The following is a 22,236-nucleotide window of genomic DNA, read 5'->3' as shown; positions in this document are numbered from 1 at the left end:
ACTTAACGGCAGGACCTCATTAACATTTTGTAGCTCCATTTCCCACCAAATGGACAGCCTGTCTGGTGGGCACGAGGGATTATCAGCTGCAGGAGACTGCAACCGGGGACCCCTGGGGACGGTCCCCGGCAATCGGGTGGTCAGAGAGGCTCGTGATTGGGGCTGCGGGGAGAGGCCCATGATCAGGAGAGGTGAAGGGGCGAGGCCGAAGGCTTCCTTGAGGGGCTGGGGGGAGCACTCCTGCTCCTCCTGGCCCACCAGGAGTGCTGAAAGAGGTACTTACCTTGTGGAGCTGGCAGGTCCCACTTCTATTTCACTGCCGAGTTTCCCGACCCCTGGGAAAACCTTGCAGAAACAGTAAATTTTAAATTGGGCTCCCAATTGCACTATGGAAGCCTGATTTAAATATGTTAATTAATTAAGACACATGACTAAGGTCAAAGCATGTGGGGTTAGGGAACAAGTAGCAGAATGAATAGCACGCTGGCTACAAAACAGAAAACAGAGAGGAGGAGGTTAAAGGTAGTTAATCAGACAGGCAAAAGGTGGGAAGCAGTATTCCACAAGGATCGGTGCTGGGACCACTGCTGTTCACCATTTACATAAACTATTTGGACTCGGGAGTCGGAAGTATCACAGAAATCACAGAAATCACAGAAACCCCACAGTGCAGATAGAGGCCATTTCGGCCCATCGAGCCTGCACCGACGCATATCCCACCCGATCCCCGTAACCCCTACAACAACACATATCCCATCCGATCCCCGTAACCCCTACACCAACACATATCCCACCCTATCCCCGTAACCCCACGTATTTAATCCCACTAACACTAAGGGTCAATTTATCATAGCCAATCAACCTAACCCGCACATCTTTGGACTGTGGGAGGAAACCGGAGCACCCGGAGGAAACCCACGCAAACACGGGGAGAATGTGCAAACTCCACACAGACAGTCGCCCGAGGCCAGATTCGAACCCGGGTCCCTGGCACTGTGAGGCAACAGTGCTAACCACTATGCCACCGTGCTGCCGTACAATTTCAAAATTTTCAGATGACACCAAATTGGGGGTGTCGTTAATATAGACGAGGACTGCGACAAAATACAAGGAAGACATTATTAATCTTGCATAATGGTGTGCAATTGACAAATGAACTACAACATAGATAAACGTGAGGTGGTACATTTTGGTAGGAAGAACAAGGAGGCCATATACTTCTTGGAAAATAAGTGTCTAAATGGGGTTGAGAAAGAGAGGGATCTGGGGGGTATAGATACACAAATCACTAAAAGTAGCAATGCAGGTTAATAAGGCCATAAAAAAAGCAAACAAAGCACTGGGGTTCATTTCTAGAGGGAAAAAATTGAAAAGCAGAGAAGTTATGTTAAACTTGTATAGAACCTTAAGATTTATAGATTCACAGAAACTTACAGCACAGAAGGAAGCCATCGTGATGGCTCTTTGAAAGAGCAGTCATGCTTAGTCCCACATCCCTGCTTTTTGTCCATAATCCTGTAAGTTGTTCATCCTCAAGTACCTGTCCAATTCGGTTTTAAAATTATTTATGGAATCAGCTTCCACCACCTTTTCAGGTAGAGCGTTCCAGATCCAGACAACTGAGTGAAAAAAATTCTTCTCATCTCCCCTCTAGATCTTTTTCCAATGATTTTGAATCTATGACCTCCAGTTATTGACCCACTCGCCAGAGGGAACATTTTTCCCTATTTACTCTATCAAAACCTCTCATCATCTTGAAACCTCTATTAGGTCACCTCTTAACCTTCTCTGTTCTAAGGAGAATAGTCCTAACTTTTCCAACCTCTCCTCTAACCTTGGTTAAACCATGCTTGGAGTACTGTGTACAGTCTGGTCTCCATATTATAAAAAGGATATAGAGGCACGGGAGAAGGTGCAAAAAAGATTTACTAGAATGATACCAAAACTGAGAGATTATACCTATCAGGAAAGATTGAACAGGCTGGCGTTCTTTTCTCTAGAGAAGACTCAGAGGTGACCTGATAGAGGTCTTCAAGATTATGAAAGGGTTTGATAGGGTAGAGGTAGAGAAGAAGTTTCCACTTGCAAGCAAGACCAGAGCTAGGAGTCATTAATATACGCTAGTCACTAATAAATCCAATAGGGAATTCAGGAGAAACGTCTTTACCGAGAGTGGTTAGAATATGGAACTCGCCACCACAGGGAATAGTTGAGGCGAATAGCATAGATGCATTCAAGGAGTTAGATGACGTGGGGGTGGAAGGAGGCTCGTGTGATGCATAAACACTGGCATGGACCTATTGAGCTGAATAGCCAGTTTCTGTGCTGTAAATACTATGTAATACTATGCAAGTGTCCCACCTCTCCATGGCGGGACACCAGATGCCCCAATATCCGCCAGCGTAAAAAAGACGGCGGGGGCATTCACATTGGGGTGACGTTCCCCGTATTTAACTCTTTAACCCTTTCTTGCCCGTCGTGTGGGCGGGGAGGCGTTTAATATCGAGGTCCTTGTATTTGTTTAGCACACTTCACACACTCGGGATTCATGTCCCAAAGCACTTTACAGCCAACTAATTATTTTAAGTGCAGTCACTGTTATTTTGTAGGTAAACACAGCAACCATTTTGCACACAGCAAGTCCCATAACCAGTAATTAGATAAATGACGAGTCAATCTGTTTTGGTTGAGGGGTGCTATGGAGTATTATGCATCTACCGGAACAGGCAGACAGGATCTTGTGTAACATCTTATCTGAAGGACTGCACCTTCAACAATACAGCACTACCTCAGTATTACACTGAAATGTCAGCCTAGATTATGTGCTCAAATCTTGAAGTGAGGCTTGCACCCATGACCTTCTAACTTAGTGATGGGAGTATTGCCACCTTGAGCCACATACATGGGGGTGAGCCCGTGTCCTTTTATGTGTGGGGTAAGCCATGTCTTATCAATCATGCATGCACAAACACAAAAGTGTTGCAGGTATCACAATTTTGATAGGAATGATAAATCCTTCAAGAGGTACTGATAAGTTTATAAATTGTACAAAACTGAAAAATCTTCTAAAAATGAATTACTGAAACCAAATATTAAAATATTGATGTACCTGAGGTATGAATTCTTTTGCGAGGGATAATGCCCTGCGATAGGCTGCATCTCCTGCTTCATTCTGCTCCACAACGTGACTAACCAGACCAATTGCTTTTGCTTCAATGCCATCAAGCACTCGTCCAGAAAAGATAAGCTCCTTTGCTAGGGATACTCCTACAATACGAGGGAGACGCTGTGTGCCACCTGTTTTGAAAATAGGACAAAACTGATTAAATAAACTGTTGTCAGGAAGCAATTTTCTATCTCTCAACAACCCTCAAAGATTTGTGGGGATGCTGCCAGTCAAACTCTCTCAGAAGGGCAATAACACATCCATGTTACAACCTAAAAGCAAGGCTGCAAAGAAAATATATTAAATAAATGTGGCAAAAATGTAGTAACTAAATATTTTATTTCCAACTGCAAAGAGCTATGTGCTAACTTGTGCTATGTCATATGTAATTGTCCTTTTCTTTTAAGGGGAAGAAAAGTATCTTGGTAAATACTTTTTGTTTAAAGTAATCCCTTTTCTTTAGAAGAAAATAATATACATACCAGAAATTATGCATGCTTTCCTGGGTCAGGTGGTACTGGAGTGTCTCTCAGGCCCGTTTTAAGTCAAACCCACAGTTTTACTGTGGAGCTTCTCCAGAATCCACTGGGTTGATCACCTTCATGGATATTACCAAAGTGGCCTTGCAGAGAGGGACCCTACTAAAAGTCACGGTGACGTTTTTAATGACCTCTAACCTATATTGCTTTCCTCTTACCCAGCAATTGGCAGAAAAGGTTCTGAAGACTACCCAACAAGACAGAAAGACCAAGCTCTCCCTGCGCCTTCCTCGATGACAATAACGTTTTCATTGGTAGATTATGATTGGTTAGAATAGCTTGGCAATGACAGCACATTTATATTTTGATTGGATCTTTTTGCCCTCCGTGTGAAAGGTGGATTTTCAGAGTCAGGCACGAGAGTAAACGGGTCCCAGAGCATCTGCTGGTACTTACTGACTGTTGTACATCTGAGCATTGAGAAGTTGGATCTACGAGAAGCTAGAGCTTGAGGTTTGCTTTATTATTATATCTAAAGATTGTTTAAAAAGGGGTATTGGACACATGTGGATACAACATAAACTGCTTAACTCAGTATTTGCTATAGAATTTCAGGTGAAGCTGCTAGTGGTTAAAGGGTTGTTTTGCACATGCGGAACATCTCGCTCCATTGGTTTGTAAGTTTTCTCCTCCACAGCTCAAGCTAAGGCACTGTCAGGGGGTCACACTAAACACTCCTGTGCATTCCCTTTGCATTAGTCTGCACATGTTCTGAAAGGTTTATAAACCAATACAACAATCCCAGAACAGTGGAGAAGAAATGATGTCTAATAGAGCTGTCCACATCTGCTCAGTGAGCAGGACAGGCCGGGCAGTAACATTTGTAAACTGAAGGCAAACATCACATGACCAAACCTCCAGGAATACAAAGCAGCGGCAGCAGCGAGAGGATAAAGAGCGGCCCGAGAGCGGACCTGAATTAAAACGGCGGCAGCGGCAAGAGGATAAAGAGTGGCCCGAGAGCGGATTTGAATTAAAGCAGCGGCGAGAGGATAAAGAGTGGCCCGAGAGCGGACCTGAATTAAAACAGCGGCAGCGGTGAGAGGATAAAGAGCGGCCCGCGAGCAGACCTGAATCAAAGCAGCGGCAAGAGGGTAAAGAGCGGCCCGAGAGTGGACCTGAATTAAAGCAGCGGCAGCGGTGAGAGGATAAAGAGCGGCCCGCGAGCAGACCTGAATCAAAGCAGCGGCAAGAGGGTAAAGAGCGGCCCGAGAGTGGACCTGAATTAAAGCAGCGGCAGCGACGAGAGGATAAAGAGCTGCCCGAAAGCGGACCTGAATTAAAGCAGCAGCAGCGGTGATAGGATAAAGAGCGGCCCGAGAGCGGACCTGAATTAAAGCAGTGGAGTGTGAGGCTCCGATTCAAAACAACAACAAAAATCGAAGAGTGACATCACAGGAGAGCAGGTAGGTGATTGGCTGGTGAGTATTACAGCTTTCTTTTGCTAAGTTAGGGAAGGGGGTTAAATTAAGAGCTGAGAAACTGTAACTTGCTAGTACTTATTAAATTAATAACTTAAACTAGATAAAATAATCAACCAATAAAACTAAAATATCGATTGAATAAAAGCTTTAACTAATTAATTAATAAATAAAACGAGGTGTGTTGTAACTGCAGCATGTGGGACTTTGTGGAGAGCGTCGCAATCCCGAGCAACCACATCTCTAATGGTTGCAAGGTGGCCAAGGTTGGGAACTAAATATTCCAGGGTACGTGACATTTCGAAAAGACAGGCAGAACGGAAAAGAAGGGAAGGGGTAGCCCTGATAATAAAGGATGCCATAAGGACAGTAGAGAGAAAGGATCTCAGCTCGGAAGATCAGGAAGTAGAATCAATATGGGTGGAGATAAGGAATAACAAGGGGCAGAAAACACAGGTGGGAGTAGTATATAGGCCTCCTAACAGTAGCTATAATGTTGGACAGAATATTAATGAAGAAATAGTAGGAGCTTTTAACAACGGTAAAGCAATAATCGAGGGGGACTTTAATCTTCATATAGACTGGATAAATCAAATTGGCAAAGGTAGTCTGGAGGATGAGTTCATGTAATGCATTCGGGACAGTTTCCTAGAATAATAGGTCATGGAACCAACCAGGGAACAGGCTATTTTAGATCTTGTATTGTGTAATGAGACAGGGTTAATTAGCAATCTCATAGTAAAAGATCCTCTGGGGCAGAGTGATCATAATATGATAGGCAAGTCACTCTCAAACTTAATGTGAAATTCTAAGTCTGAAACTAGAGTCTTAAACTTAAATAAAGCCAATTACATAGGTATGAGGGGCGAGTTGGTTAAGGTAGATTGGAAAAATAGATTAAAAGGTATCACGGTAGATAAATAGTGGCTAGCAATTAAATAAATATTTCATAATTCTCAACATTCCATTGAGAAACAAAAACTCCACGGGAAAAGTGTTCCATCCATGACTAACTAAAGACGTTAAGGATAGCATTAGATTGAAAGAAGAAGCTTATAATGTTCCGAGGAATAGTAGTAAGCGTGAGGATTGGAAAGTTTCAGAAACCAGCAAAGGATGACCAAAAAATTGATAAAAAGGGAAAAAATAGAATGAGAGAAAACTAGTAAGAAGTAAGAGCTTCTACAAGTATGGAAAAAGAGTGTAGCAAAATTAAACGTTTGTCCCTTAGAGGCTGAGACAGGAGAAATTATTATGGGGAATAAGGAAATGGCAGAAATGTTAAACAAATATTTTGTATCTGTCTTCACAGTAGAAGACACAAAAAGCATACCAAAAATGGTGCTGCACCAAGGGTCGAATGAGGGTGAAGAACTTAACATAATTAATTTAAGTAGAGAAAAAGTACTAGAAAATCTAATGGGACCAAAAGCCGACAAATGCCTTGGACCTGACGGCCTACATCCTAGGGTTTTAAAGAGGTGGCTGCAGAGATAGTGGATGCATTGGTTTAGATCTTCCAAAACTCCCTACATTCTAGAATGGTCCCAGTGGATTGGAAGGTAGCAAATGTAACACTGCTATTCAAGAAAGGAGGGAGAGAGAAAACAGGGGATTACAGGCCAGTTAGCCTGACATCAGTCATCAGGAAAATGCTGGAATCCATTGTTAAGCAAGTGGTATCAGGGCACTTAGAAAATCGTAACATGATTAGGCAGAGTCAACATAGTTTTATGAAAGGGAAATCGTGTTTGACAAATTTTATTCGAGTTTTTTGAGGACCTTGGTGTGCATGTACATAGCTCCCTGAAGGCAGGACAGGTAAATAAGGTGGTTAAGAAGGCATATGGGATACTTGCCTTCATTAGCTGAGGTATAGAATATAAGAGCAGGGAGGTTATAATGAAGCTGTACAAAACGCTAGTTAGGCCACAGTTGGAATCCTGTGTGCAGTTCTGGTCGCCACACTATAGGAAGGGTGTGATTGCATTGGAGAGAGTGCAGAGGAGATTCACCAGGATGTTACCTGGGCTGGAGCGTTTCAGCTATGAAGAGAGACTGGACAGGCTGGGGTTGTTTTCCTTAGAGCAGAGAAGGCTGAGGGGGGACCTGGTTGAGGTGTACAAAGCTATGAGGGGCATAGATAGGGTAGATAGAAAGGAACTTTACCCCTTAGTAGAGGGGTCAATAACCAGGGGGCATAGTTTCAAAGTAAGGGGTAGGAGGTTTAGAGGGGATTTGAGGAAAAACTTTTTCACCCAGAGGGTGGTTGGAATCTGGAACTCACTGCCTGAAAGGGTAGTAGAGGCAGGAAGCCTCACAACATTCAAGAAGCATTTAGATGAGCACTTGAAACACCATAGCATAAAAGGCTACGGACCAAGTGTTGGAAAATGGGATTAGGATAGGGCTTTATGGCCGGCGCAGACACGATGGGCCGAAGGGCCTCTTTCTGTGCTGTATAACTCTATGACTCTATGTAACTAGCAGGGTAGAGGGGAACCAATGGATTTCCAAAAGGCATTCGATAAGGTGCCACATAAAAGGTTATTACACAAGATAAGGGCTCATGGGGTTGGGGGTAATAGAGTAACATGGATAGAGAATTGGTTAACGGACAGAAAACAGAGAGTAGAGATAAACGGGTCCTTTTCAGGTTGGCAGGCTGTAACTAATTGGGTGCCACAAGGATCAGTGCTGGGGCCTCAGCTATTTACAATCTATATTAATGACCTAGATGAAGGGACCGAGGGTAATGTATCCAAGTTTGCTGATGATACAAAGCTAGGTGGGCCAGTAAGCTGTGAGGAGAATACAAAGGGCTCGATTTAGTCAATGGGGAGCTTTTGGAGGCGGGACTCCCACTTTTTGGGTTGTAGTCCCGCCTCCATTGACTTGTGGCCAACCCACGCTATTTTCCCCTGATTGACCTCGTTAAGCCCGCCCAGCGGGCTCAGCAGGCCAAGTAAGGGACACCTGGTTACTGGTGACGTTAGCGATTGACATTTCATCTGTCAAGAGCTTTTGACAGCTGAAAAATCAGCGTTTGACAGCTCTGTGAAGCTGTCAAACACTGACAATCTGTCTTCTAACTTGAGTCCTTCTACTCAGACTCAGTTAGAGAGCTCGCCAGACCAGAAAGCAGAGGCTGCAGCTTTTGACAGTTCAGCGGCCATTCTGCTTTCTGTGCCAGTGAGCTGAGGGACTCCTAAGAACTGAAGGAAGGAAGCCTGCAGGAGAAAGTAAAGGTAAGTAAAACTTATTAAAACACTTTACACTTACCTCACACACTTACCTCTGCACACATGCACCCATCACTCACCTGCACAACGGACATCTCGACCCCTCCAACCCCTGCAGACCAACGGTCCGCCTCGCTAACTTGGCATGGCTTGGAGCCGTCGGACAGCCCACACTTCAGGGCTAAAAATAGCGATTAGGCAAAAAACTGCCTGTTAACTACCTGTTAACAGGCAGTTAATTGGCACTAATCCCCTTCCCGCCTCGGGGAGGCGGCTCCCAGCACAGGTCGGGTACCTGCCTTCTGGGACATTGGCACGGAGGTGGGTTGGGGGTGGGATGGGTTCCTGCCCCCTGATTCTGCAATTTTCCCACCACTTCCACCTCTAAGGGGCTTGGAAAATCGAGCCCAAAGTGTCTGCAAAGGGATATAGAATAGATTAAGTGAGTGAGCAGTAAGGTGGCAGATGGAGTATAATGTAGGGAAATGTGAGGTTATTCACGTTGGTAGGAAGAACAGAAAAACAGAATATTTTTTAAATGGTGAAAAACTTTTAAATGTTGGTATTCAGAGAGATTTGGGTGTCCTCGTGCAAGAAACACAGAAAGCTAGCATGCAGGAACAGCAAGCAATAAGGAAGGCAAATGACATGTTGGCCTTTATTGCAAGGGGTTAGAGTACAAGAGTAAGGAAGTCTTGCTACAATTGTACAGGGCTTTGGTGAGACCACACCTGGAGTACTGTGCACAGTTTTGGTCTCCTTATCTAAGGAAGGATATACTTGCCTTGGAGGCAGTGCAATGAAGGTTCACTCGATTGATTCCTGGGATGTGCGGGCTCTCCTATGATGAGAGATTGTGTAGAATGGGCCTATACTCTCTGGAGTTTAGAAGAATGAAAGGTGATCTCATTGAAATATACAAGCTTTTGAAGGGGATTGACAGGGTAGATGCTGAGAGGTTGTTTCCCCTGGCTGGAGTGTCTAGAACTAGGGGGCATAGTCTCAGGATAAGGGGTAGGCCATTTAAGACCGAAATGAGGAGGAATTTCTTCACTCAGAGGGTTGTGAATCTTTGTAATTCTCTGCCCCAGAGGGCTGTGGATGCTGAGTTTTTGAGTATATTCAAGGCTGAGATAGATAGATTTTTGGACTCTAGGGGAATCAAGGGATATGGAGATCGGGCGGGAAAGTGGAGTTGAGGTCGATGATCAGCCATGATCTTATTGAATGGCGGGGCAGGCTCGAGGGGCCATATGGCCTACTCTTGCTCCTATTTCTTACATTCTTATGCTTAATGAACTAGATTTGGCAACGCTACATCTCCAGCAAACAGGAAGAGTCTTATTATAATTGGCAAAGGATATACTGAGAGTAATGCAGAAACACTCCACTCTGTGCTGCACCTAAAGATCAAGTTGAGATTGGCAACTCTTTCATCCACAGAAACCCCAAGCAAAAGGCTGGGATATGAATTCATATCTACTAACACATGACACTGTCCATTAGTGCCCTGGTTATACTAGTAGACAGAGGTAAGATTGCCTCTGAAATCTTCTGCAATCAATCTCTGCCATCCAGTAAAACTATAATCATAGCCGCTGGTGTAAAACAGACACACTTCTGGAGTTGACTTCAAGCCAGCTTTGATTCCGATCCATGCAGTATAATTTGGTAGTGGTTTCAACACTTAATCAGACTAGTATTGAGCATTGCATCCCCCATACCATGCATCACAACATTCTGCGTGCTGTCTGTTGTGCTTCTGCTGCAATTTATAACTTTTTTAATATAAAGCAATCCAACCAGAGCACCTGCCCTAATTTCATATAGAGCCCATGCTACATTAGGTTTCAATATAACTGCAGTATAACATTCTTTTTCCCCAAACTGCCAGCCAACCTCCTTTCAACATCTGAATAATGGGTCTATGTTCATAACCTTAAAGTTAAACTAGAGTATTACAGAAAATAGAGCTGCAAGTTTCAAAAGTCTTAAAAGGTTTTTCTTTTGTTCTTTTCAAAATGTAATGGTTAAATATCTACGTTTTGAAGGAAATAGTGAATGAAAATGAAGTTGGCAATATTGTACCATTTTCCAACTAATGCATGCAATTTGAATCTGTTAGCATCATAGGTTGAAAATTGGCTATTCAGACGTGACCTGAATAATACTCCGTTATCACTTCTCAATCACATGCAAGTTATTGAGAAAATGAAGAGAATTTGTCATTAGTGCATGGGCATTAAGCATTGCGCTTGGGTGGAGCAGAGAGGAAAATTAGGCAGGTAGGACCATGTGCCGGTCAGATTTTACTATGATCCACCTGCCCTGCTTTACACAACATAATACCAAAGTCTTAAGAATATAAGAACATAAGAGCAGCGAGGAGGAGCTCGGGAGAAAACCCGGCGACCAGCGAGGCCCGAGACCAGTCGGGAGCAGTGTGGTGAGACCGGTATAAAAACCGGAGAGAGGCGAGGCCCGAGACCAGTCGGGACCAGCGGGAGCAGTGTGGTGAGACCGGTATAAAAACCGGAGAGAGGCGAGGCTTACCAACTCAGCAGCGGGGAGAGAGGTAAAAAGTCATCAGTGTGTGACGTCACCAGGGAGCAGGTAGGTGATTGGTTGGTGAGTATTTCTCTTTTTTCAATACAAGCTTGAATTCTGTGGTGTTAAATGTCTGTGGTGTAGTGGGGATAGTTGGTAAATAAAGCGCCCTAGAGCATACCTGTAACTGGGGTATTGAATAAATTTTTTAAAGTAATTAAAGGGGTAAGTCATGGCAGGAGAGTTCAGACCCGTGCTCTGCTCCTCCTGCTCTATGTGGGAAGTCAGGGATGCTGCCAGTGTCCCTGACGACCATGTGTGCGGGAAATGCATCCAGCTGCAGCTACTTGTAGACCGCATTGCGGCGCTCGAGCTGCGGGTGGATGAATTTTGGAGCATGCGCGATGCTGAAAGGCTCGTGGATAACACGTTTAGCGAGTTGTGCACGCCTCAGGGTAGGGCAGCACAGGGGGTGACCATCAGGCGGAGCAACAAAGGCAGGCAGGTAGTGCAGGGAACCCCTGCGGACATCCCCCTTTCAAACAAGTATACCGCTTTGGATACTGTTGAGGGGGATGACTCACCAGGGGAAGGCAGCAGCGGCCAACTTCCTGGCACTGGGGGTGCTCCTGCTGCCCAGGAAGGGGGGAAAAAGAGTGGGAGAGCAATAGTGGTAGGGGATTCTATAGTAAGGGGAACAGATAGGCGTTTCTGTGGCCGTAGACGTGAATCCAGGATGGTTTGTTGCCTCCCTGGTGCCAGGGTCAAGGATGTCACTGAGCGGCTGCAGGGCATTCTGGAGGGGGAGGGAGAACAGCCAGTGGTCGTGGTCCACATTGGTACCAACGACATAGGTAAAAAGAGGGATGAGGTCCTGCAGCAAGAATTTAGGGAGCTAGGTGAAGGATTAAGGAGCAGGACCTCAAAGGTTGTAATCTCTGGATTACTCCCGGTGCCACGTGCTAGTAAGTATAGGAATAGGAAGATAGAACAGATGAATGCGTGGCTAAAGGGATGGTGCAAGGGGGAGGGCTTTAGTTTCCTGGATCACTGGGTCTGCTTCTGGGAAAGGTGGGACTTGTACAAGTCGGACGGTTTACACCTGAACCAGGGGGGAACCAATATCCTTGCGGGGAGGTTTGTTAGCACTGCTGGGGAGGGGGTTGGGGTACAGAGTGGAGCTATAGTAGGGGGTGATTTACGGCCAAATACAGAGGGAAAAACAAGTCAGCTGGGAAGGCAGAGCAAATATGTGAAGGCAAAAGAGAATATGGCAGGGCTGGAAGGCATTTATTTTAATGCAAGGAGTCTTGCAAATAAGGTGGATGAACTGAAGTTGTTGTTGAACACATGGGAGTACGATATTGTTGCTATCACGGAGACATGGTTGAGGGAGGGTCAGGACTGGCAGCTCAATATTCCGGGGTATAGAATCTTCAGGCGAGACAGAGGGGGGTGTAAAAGGGGAGGGGGTGTTGCAATATTAATTAAGGAGTCAATTACTGCTGTAAGGAGGGATGATATATTAGCGGGTTCCTCTAATGAGGCCATATGGGTAGAACTTAAAAACAAAAAGGGGGCAAGCACTTTGCTGGGAGTGTACTATAGGCCCCCAAACAGTCAGGGGGAGATAGAGGAACAGATATGTAGGCAAATCTCAGAGAAGTGCGAAAATAATAGGGTAATAATAGTGGGGGATTTCAACTTCCCCAATATAAATTGGGACAGTCAGAGTGTGAAAGGCTTAGAGGGTGCAGAATTCTTAAAGTGCATCCAGGAGAGCTTTTTGAGCCAACATGTAGAAAGTCCTACAAGAGAGGGGGCGGTACTGGACCTAATTCTGGGGAATGTAGCCGGGCAAGTGGTGGAAGTGTCAGTAGGAGAGCATTTTGGCGACAGTGACCATAATTCGGTGAGATTTAAGGTGGTCATGGGAAAAGACAAAGACGGCCCGGAAATAAGGGTTCTAAATTGGGGGAAGGCCGATTTTAATATGATAAGGCAGGATCTGGCCAAAGTGGACTGGGAGCAGCTGCTTATAGGAAAATCCACATCAAAACAGTGGGAGACTTTCAGAAGGGAAATAGAGAGAGTACAACGCCAACATGTTCCTGTAAAGGTCAAGGGTGGGACCAACAAGCAAAGGGAACCTTGGATGACAAGGGATATACAAAAATGCATTAGAAATAAAAGGGGGGCTTTTGGCAGTTACAAAAGACTAAAGACGGAAGAAGCCCTAGAGGAGTATAAAAAGTGCAGGGGCATACTTAAAAAAGAAATTAGGAGGGCGAGGAGGGGCCATGAAATAACACTGGCGAGCAAAATAAAGGAAAATCCTAAGATGTTTTATAAGTATATTAAGGGCAAGAGGATAACCAGGGAAAGGGTAGGGCCCATTAGGGACCAAAGTGGCAATCTGTGTGTAGAGCCAGAGGATGTAGGCGGGGTTTTAAATGAATTTTTTGCATCTGTGTTCACTATGGAGAAAGGCGATGCAGACATAGAAATCGGGCAAGGGGACTGTGACATACTTGAACATATTAGCATCGAGAGGGAGGAGGTGCTAGCGGTTTTAGCGGGCCAAAAAGTGGATAAATCCCCAGGCCCGGACGAGATGTATCCCAGGCTGCTGTGGGAGGCAAGGGAGGAGATTGCAGGGGCTCTGACACTAATTTTCAGAACCTCTCTGGCCACAGGGGATGTACCAGAGGACTGGAGAACAGCTGACGTAGTACCATTATTCAAGAAGGGTAGCAGGGATAAACCAGGGAATTACAGGCCAGTGAGTCTAACATCTGTGGTGGGGAAATTATTGGAAAAAATTCTGAGGGACAAAATTAATCTCCACTTGGAGAGGCAAGGATTAATCGGGGATAGTCAGCATGGCTTTGTCAAGGGTAAATCATGTCTAACAAATCTGATCGAATTTTTCGAGGGGGTGACCAGTGGGGTGGATGAGGGAAATGCTGTGGATGTGGTTTACATGGACTCCAGTAAAGCTTTTGACAAAGTCCCGCATAGGAGACTGGTCAAGAAGGTAAGAGCCCATGGGATCCAGGGTGCCTTGGCGCGTTGGATCCTAAACTGGCTGAGTGGCAGGAGGCAGAGGGTGATGGTCGAAGGTTGCTTTTGTGACTGGAAGCCTGTGTCCAGTGGGGTCCCTCAGGGATCGGTGCTGGGTCCCTTATTGTTTGTGATCTACATAAATGATTTGGATGAGAATGTAAAAGGTATGATCAGTAAGTTCGCAGATGACACGAAAATTGGTGGGGTGGTAAATTGCGAGGAGGAAAGCCTCCGGCTACAGGACGATATAAACGGGTTGGTCAGATGGGCGGAAAAGTGGCAAATGGAATTTAACCCTGAAAAGTGCGAGGTGATGCATTTTGGACGGACAAATAAGGCAAGGGAATACACAATGAGTGGTAGGACCCTAGGAAGTACAGAGGGTCAGAGGGACCTTGGTGTACATGTACATAGATCCCTGAAGGCAGCGGAGCAGGTAGATAAGGTGGTTAAAAAGGCATATGGGATACTTGCCTTCATTAGCCGAGGCATAGAATATAAGAGCAGGGAGGTTATGATGGAGCTGTACAAAACGCTGGTGAGGCCACAGCTGGAGTACTGTGTGCAGTTCTGGTCGCCTCACTATAGGAAGGATGTGATTGCTTTGGAGAGGGTGCAGAGAAGATTCACCAGGATGTTACCTGGGATGGAGCGCCTCAGCTATGAAGAGAGGCTGGACAGGCTGGAGTTGTTTTCCTTGGAGCAGAGAAGGCTGAGGGGGGACCTGATTGAGGTGTACAAAATAATGAGGGGCATAGATAGGGTAGATAAAGAGGAACTTTTCCCCTTAGTGGGGGGGTCAATAACAAGGGGGCATAGATTCAGGGTAAGGGGCAGGAGATTTAGAGGGGATTTGAGGAGGAACTTTTTCACCCAGAGGGTGGTTGGAATGTGGAACTCAATGCCTGAAAGGGTGGTGGAGGCAGGAACCCTCACAACATTCAAGAAGCATTTGGATGAGCACTTGAAATGCCATTGCATACAAGGCTATGGACCAAATGCTGGAAAATGGGATTAGACTGGACAGGGATGGATGGGCGGCGCAGACACGATGGGCCGAAGGGCCTCTTTCTGTGCTGTAAAACTCTATGACTCTATGATAAGAAATAGGAGCAGGAGTAGGCCAATCGGCCCCTCGAGCCTGCTCCGCCATTTAATAAAATCATGGCTGATCTGATCCTAACCGCCAATCTACTATCACAGAACCATCTCCTGAATCTAACAGAATTAGACACACGAAATAGGAGCAGGATCAGGCTACACGGCCCCTGGGCCCGCTCCGCTACCCACAGGGCCATGTCCGATCTGAACCTAGACTCATGTCCAAATTCCTGCCCGCTCCCCGTAACCCTTAATTCCCTTTACTTCTAGGAAACTGTCTATTTCTGTTTTAAATTTATGTAATGATGTAGCTTCTACAGCTTTTTGGGGCAGCATATTCCATGGACCTACCACCCTCTGAGTGAAGTAGTTCCTCCTCATCTCAGTTTTGAAAGAGCAGCCCCTTATTCTAAGACTATGCCCCCTAGTTCTAGTTTCACCCATCATCGGGAACATCCTCCCCGCATCCATCCGATCCAACCCCTTCACAATCTTATATGTTTCAATAAGATCGCCTCTCATTCTTCTGAACTCCAATGAGTAGAGTCCCAATCTACTCAACCTCTCCTCATATGTCCATCCCCTCATCCCTGGGATTAACCGAGTGAACCTTCTTTGTACTGACTCGAGAGCAAGTATGTCTTTTCTTAAGTATGGACACCAAAACTGTATACAGTATTCCAGGTGCGGTCTCACCAATACCTTGTACAACTGAAGCAATACCTCCCTATTTTTATATTCTATCCCCCTAGCAATGAAAGCCAACATTCCATTGGCCTTCTTAATCACTTGCTGCACCTGCATACTAACCTTTTGAGTTTCGTGCACCAGGACCCCCAGATCCCTTTGTACTTCAGTACTTTCCAGTTTCTTGCCATTAAGATAATAGCTTGCTCTACGATTTTTCCTGCCAAAGTGCATAACCTCACACTTTCCAACATTATATTCCATCTGCCAAATCTCTGCCCACTTACTTAGCCTGTCTATGTCCCCTTGCAGGTTTTTTATGTCCTCCTCACTCACTACTTTCCCTCCCATCTTAGTATCATCTGCAAACTTTGATATGTTACACTCGGTCCCCTCCTCCAAATCGTTAATATAGATTGTAAAGAGTTGGGGACCCAGCACCGACCCCTGCGGAACACCACTAGTTACTGATTGCCAGCCCGAGAACGAACCATTTATCCCAACTCTTTGTTTGCTGTTAAGATAGCCAATCTTCCACCCATGCCAGAATATTACCCCCAATCCCGTGATTTTTTATCTTAAGCAATAATCTTTTGTGTGGCACCTTGTCAAATGCCTTTTGGAAGTCTAAATACACTACGTCCACTGGTTCCCCTTTATCCACCCTATATGTTACTTCCTCAAAGAACTCCAGCAAATTTGTCAAACATGACTTCCCCTTCATAAAACCATGCTGACTTTGTCCTATTAAGTGATTATCCAAATGTCCTGTTACTGTCTCCTTAATAATGGACTCCAAAATTTTACCTACCACAGACGTTAGGCTAACCGGTCTATAGTTTCCAGCCTTCTGTCTACTGCCCTTTGTAAATAAGGGTGTTACATTAGCAGTTTTCCAGTCTGCCGGGACCTTTGCTGAGTCCAGGGAGTTTTGGAAAATTATTACCAATGCATCCACAATCCCTACCGCCACTTCCCTCAAGACCCTAGGATGTAAGCCATCAGGTCCAAGTGATTTATCCGCCTTGAGTCCCATTATTTTACCGAGTACCACTTCCTTAGTGATTTTGATCGTGTTTAGCTCCTCCCCCCCTGTAGCCCCCTGTTTGGGATATTCTTAGTGTCTTCTACTGTAAAGACTGATACAAAATATTCATTCAGTGTTTTTGCCATCTCCATATTTCCCACCATTAATTTCCCGGTCTCATCCTCTAAGGGACCAACATTTACTTTAGCCACCCTTTTTCTTTTTATATAATTGCCAATATTATTCCAAAAAAAAATTACTTTGGTATGGGAATGTCAGTCTAAGAAAATGTTCTCGATTTGGAAAGCATGGTAATGTTTCAACAAATGGGCTATTTGAGGTCAGCCAGTTGAAAGACCTGGGAAGGAGTTTTATGATTTGGCAAAGAGCAGCAAGGTAAATAATAAACATGACCCTGCTTTAACAAGGTTGTCAAGGGCATAAATAGAACATGCTTTGAAGTGTTACTTTTTAAAGCAATGAATGAAAGAAAGCAAATGCTCATACAGTCACATTGATGAATGTATTGCCAGGTGGCTCTTGAGGCTGTCCTAATTAAATCACACTACTCATGTTTAAAGGCCAAAATGCAGTGAACAGGGGCCGAAGTGGGACAGGTGGTGGGCCCTTCCAGTAATAGGCATTGAGAGTGTAGAAGCAGCCCATGTACCAATTTATCAAGAGGGAAATTCTGGAAGGCGCTGATCCTAGGGAGATTGGAAGGCTGCATTACATCTGATATGTAGTATATTTATTATGTTACATCATTTATAATGGCCTGGAGTTGCCGCTCAATTGCACTGGTTTTTTCGGCGCAATTCCCTCAATATCGGCGTAACCGGCGCAAAAGATCACGGAATTTTAAACGCAAATTGCATTCAATACAACTCGAGTTTCCACGATCTTTTGCGTTCGTTTTTTAAAAATTGCACTGGAAGCAGACCTCCAAAACTGGCCGCGCCCCCAGGGTGAATTAATCACCATTGGGAGTTTCCACTAATTGCACTCGTTTGCAGGCCTTCGAGGAGGCTCCAAAAATTAAGCTGATCTTTTGGGTGCAAGGACACTAATAGGTACGTTTTAAAAGGTTTTGAATGATTTTTGCTTTTAAATTTACTAGGGAACTGACTACTACACCCCACTCTAACTAGAAAATAGTTTTGTATACTTTTTAAAGTCATTTTTGGGTTACTCACAGGTGGTAGATAGACACTGTGATTTAAATTGATTATTTTTTAGCTGCATTAATTTATCTTTACCAAGTTACCACTCTCAAATGTATCAAGGAATATTTTTTAAGCAAATTTAAAAAAAAATTACATTTTAAGAAGTTGCTCGATTGTTTATGGCAGATTTTGCATTCAACGATATACAACTGAGTTTGAGTGGAAACTCGCAGGGAAATTTTATTTTTGAAAATGGGCCCAATTTTGGGTGCAATTTGCGCCGAAATTGCCGATAGTGCCCAAAGCGGAAACTCCACCCCAACATATTTTACAACAACATTTACACACACTGATTGTGTGCAAGTGCTTCATACTTTATGTAATGTAAACACAATACCCAAATAGTATGCCTACATACTAATTATGTCCCATCTATTCTCCTCACAGGGCATAGAGAAGGCAATGTGGTTCCGTAAGTATTTCAACAGGAGCAGTTGCTGCAGCACTATGCTTCATGATCCATACTTGAATCAACTATCATAGAAACATAGAAGATAGGAGCAGGAGTAGGCCATTCGGCCCCTCAAGCCTGCTCCGCCATTCAATGAGATCATGGCTGATCATCCAAATTCAGTACCCTGTCCCTGCCTTCTCTCCATATCCCTTGAGCCTTAAGAAATATATCCAACTCCTTCTTGAATATATTTAATGAATTGGCCTCTACTGCCTTCTTTGGCAGAGAATTCCACAGGTTCACCACTCTCTGGGTGAAGAAATTCCTCCTCATCTCTGTCCTAAATGGCTTACCCCTTATCCTTAGACTGTGACCCCTGGTTCTGGACTCCCCGACCATCAGGAACATCCTTCCAGCATCTAGTCTGTCTAGTCCTGTTAGAATTTTATAAGTTTCGATGCGATCCCCTCTCATTCTTCTAAACTCCAGCGAGTACAAGCCCAATCGACCCAATCTCTCCTAAGTCATTCCTGCCTTCCCAGGTATCAGCCTGGTGAATCTTCGCTGCACTCCTTCCATGGCAAGAACATCCTTCCTCAGATAAGGCGACCAAAACTGCACACAATCCTCAAGATGTGGTCTCACCAAGGCCCTGCACAACTGCAGCAAGACATCCTTGTTCCTGTACTCAAACCCTCTCGCTACGAAGGCCAACATACCATTTGCCTTCTTAACCGCCTGCTGCACCTGCATGCTTACTTTCAGCGACTGGTGCACAAGGACGCCCAGGTCTCGTTGCACTTCCCCTTCTCCCAATCTATTGCCATTTAGATAATAATCTGCCTTCCTGTTTTTGAAACCAAAGTGGATAACCTCGCATTTATCCACGTTCTATTGCATCTGCCTTGCTTCTGCCCAATCACCCAACCTGTCCAAATCATACTGGATCCAGGAGGTAAGGTCAGTTCAGATAGACATTTTGGGGGGTATTTTAACCCCAAAAAACGTGTGTATTGGGGTCGGGTGTGATGTGCCTCAATAAATCCGAGACTCAATGTTAGCGAAACAAAACAAGGCTTTTATTGACTTAGAAGGTAACACACAGAGGAGAATGTATCTTCCATCCAGAGGTCTGCCGTACTGGATGTGCTGCAGGCTGGGCCAGCTTACATAGGAGCCAGGTATGGGAGGAGCCCTACACACAGTACAATACAATGGAAATGAAACTGAAACCAACCACAGTCATAGGCAGAGAAATACTGATGAGTGATGAATGGAATATTTCATCACATTCACCCCTTCTATAGATTTAGTCTGTTCGGGGGTTTGATAGTCCTCTGCGACCGACATGGCTGTTGTGGTGCCGCGGGTGTCAGCTGGGTGTCCCCGGTGGCCTCCTGGGTCTCTGCCGGGGGTGCCGCCAGGGTTGTTGAAGGGGTAGTTGGTGGGGGTACCGTTGGTCGATGTTCTTCCGGGGGTGATGAAAGAGTAGTGGGTGGGTAAGAGTTGCTGTGGTCGTTGTTGCTGCTGTTGTCGTGGTTGTTGTCGTTACCGGCTGGGGCGACGTCTTTTATGGACACGGTGTCCTCCCTTCCGTCGGCGTGCCGGACATACGCATATTGGGGGTTGGCGTGGAGTAGGTGCACTGACTCCACGAGAGGGTCCGTCTTGTGGCCCCTCACATGCCTTCGCACGAATACCGGACCTGGGGTGGAGAGCCATGACGGCATGGATACGCCTGAGGTGGATTTCCGGGGAAAGACAAACATTCGCTCGTGAGGCGTGGCATTAGTGGCAGTACACAATAGCGACTGTATCGAATGGAGCACATCTGGGAGGACTTCCTGCCAGCGGGAGATAGGGAGGCCTTTGGTCCTTAGAGCTAGAGTGACTGCTTTCCATACTGTCCCGTTCTCTCGCTCCACTTGACCGTTACCCCGGGGGTTGTAGCTGGTGGTACGGCTCGTGGCGATCCCCCTGGCCAGCATGTACTGGCGTAGCTCTTCACTCATGAAGGACGCCCCCCTATCCGTATGGATGTAGCTCGGCATACCGAACAGGCAGAACAGGCTGTTGAGGCATTTAATGACCGTGGCGCTGGTCATGTCTGGGCAGGGGAAGGCGAATGGGAAACGAGAGTATTCGTCCACAATGTTCAGGAAGTAAACATTGCGGTCGACGGACGGGAGGGGGCCCTTGAAATCTAAGCTGAGCCGCTCAAAGGGCCGTGTAGCTTTGATTAAGTGGGCTCTATCTGGGCGGTAGAACCGAGGCTTGCACTCAGCGCAAGTGCGACAGTTCCTGATCAGGGACCGAACTTCCTCAATCGAGTAGGGTAAGTTGCGGGGCTTTATGAAGTGGAACAGCCGCGTGACCCCTGGGTGGCAGAGGTCATTGTGGAGGGTCTGTAGCCGATCCCCGGTGGCGCTGGCACACATCCCTCGTGAGAGGGCGTCGGGGGATTCGTTAAGGGCCCCTGGCCGGTAAATGATGTCATAATCGAAGGTGGAGAGCTCGATCCGCCACCTAAGAATCTTATCATTTTTAATCTTCCCCCTCTGTTTATTATCGAACATAAACGCTACCGACCGCTGGTCGGTAAGTAGGGTGAAGCGTTTGCCGGCTAGTTAGTGGCGCCAGTGGCGCACTGCCTCCACGATGGCTTGGGCCTCCTTTTCTACGGAGGAGTGTCTGATCTCGGGCCCTTGGAGGGTCCTCGAGAAGAAAGCTACGGGCCGCCCCGCCTGGTTGAGGGTGGCCGCCAAGGCGAAGTCAGACGCATCACTTTCCACTTGAAAGGGGGTGTTCTCGTCCACTGCCTGTAGCGTGGCCCGCTCAATATCCTGCTTAATGCTTTTGAAGGCGGCATGGGCCTCAGCAAAGAGCGGAAAAGAGGATGCTTTCAAGAGGGGGCGGGCTTTGTCGGAGTAGTTGGGGACCCATTGGGAATAATAAGAAAATAACCCCAGGCACCTTTTCAGGGCTTTGGGAGTGTTGGGCAGGGGCAGCTCCCGTAGGGGGCGCAATCGGTCGGGGTCTGGTCCGATTTCCCCATTCTCCACCACGCTGCCTAGTATGCAGAGGCGCGTGGTGTTGTAAACGCACTTGTCCTCGTTGTAGGTGAGGTTGAGTTTTTGTGCAGTTTTCAGGAACCTCTCGAGGTTCGAGTCGTGATCCTGCTGGTTGTGACCGCAGATGGTGACGTTGTCGAGGTAGGGGAAGGTTGCCTGCAAGTGGTGGTCATCGACCATGCGGTCCATCTCCCTCTGGAAGACCGAGACCCCATTCGTCACCCCAAAGGGGACTCTGAGGAATTGGTAGAGGCGTCCGTTCGCCTCGAAGGTGGTGTACGGGCGGTCCTCTGGTCTGATAGGGAGCTGGTGGTACGCTGACTTGAGGTCGATGGTGGAGAACACCCGGTATTGGGCGATTTGGTTCACCATTTCTGATATGCGGGGTAGCGGGTAGGCGTCTAGTTGGGTGTACCTGTTGATCGTTTGGCTATAGTCGATCACCATCTGTTTCTTCTCGCTACCCCTTACCACCACCACTTGGGCGCGCCACGGGCTATTGCTGCGTTCAATAATGCGCTCTTTCAGGAGCCTGTCTACCTCGGTCGCGATAAACCGCCTGTCCTCCCAGCTGTACCTCCTGCTTTTGGTCGCTATTGGCCGGCAGTTAGGGGTAAGGTTCGCGAATAGCGAAGGCGGCTTTACCTTCAGGGTAGCCAGACCGCACACTGTGAGGGGCGGCTGGGACCCACCGTAATTGAGCGTGATGCTTTGGTGGTAGCACTGGAAATCCAGGCCCAAGATCACGC

At 46.2% G+C, this 22,236-nt stretch overlaps 1 protein-coding gene across 1 annotated transcript in view; it reads right to left on the bottom strand.

Annotated features, from left to right (window-relative positions):
- Positions 1-22,236, bottom strand: part of LOC147124286 (methylglutaconyl-CoA hydratase, mitochondrial-like) — a 610,977-nt gene that overhangs the window by 47,434 nt on the left and 541,307 nt on the right. The window contains exon 5 of the mRNA XM_085984603.1: positions 3,110-3,297. Within this exon, the coding sequence (XP_085840729.1) occupies positions 3,110-3,297 (188 nt within the window). The remainder of the gene's footprint in view (positions 1-3,109; positions 3,298-22,236) is intronic.

Source organism: Somniosus microcephalus, chromosome 1, assembly GCF_052327205.1.
Source record: "Somniosus microcephalus isolate GS21.2 chromosome 1, FLI_Smic_1.0, whole genome shotgun sequence".
NCBI classification, from domain to species: domain Eukaryota; kingdom Metazoa; phylum Chordata; class Chondrichthyes; order Squaliformes; family Somniosidae; genus Somniosus; species Somniosus microcephalus.
This window is presented reverse-complemented; position numbering and strand designations above follow the sequence as displayed.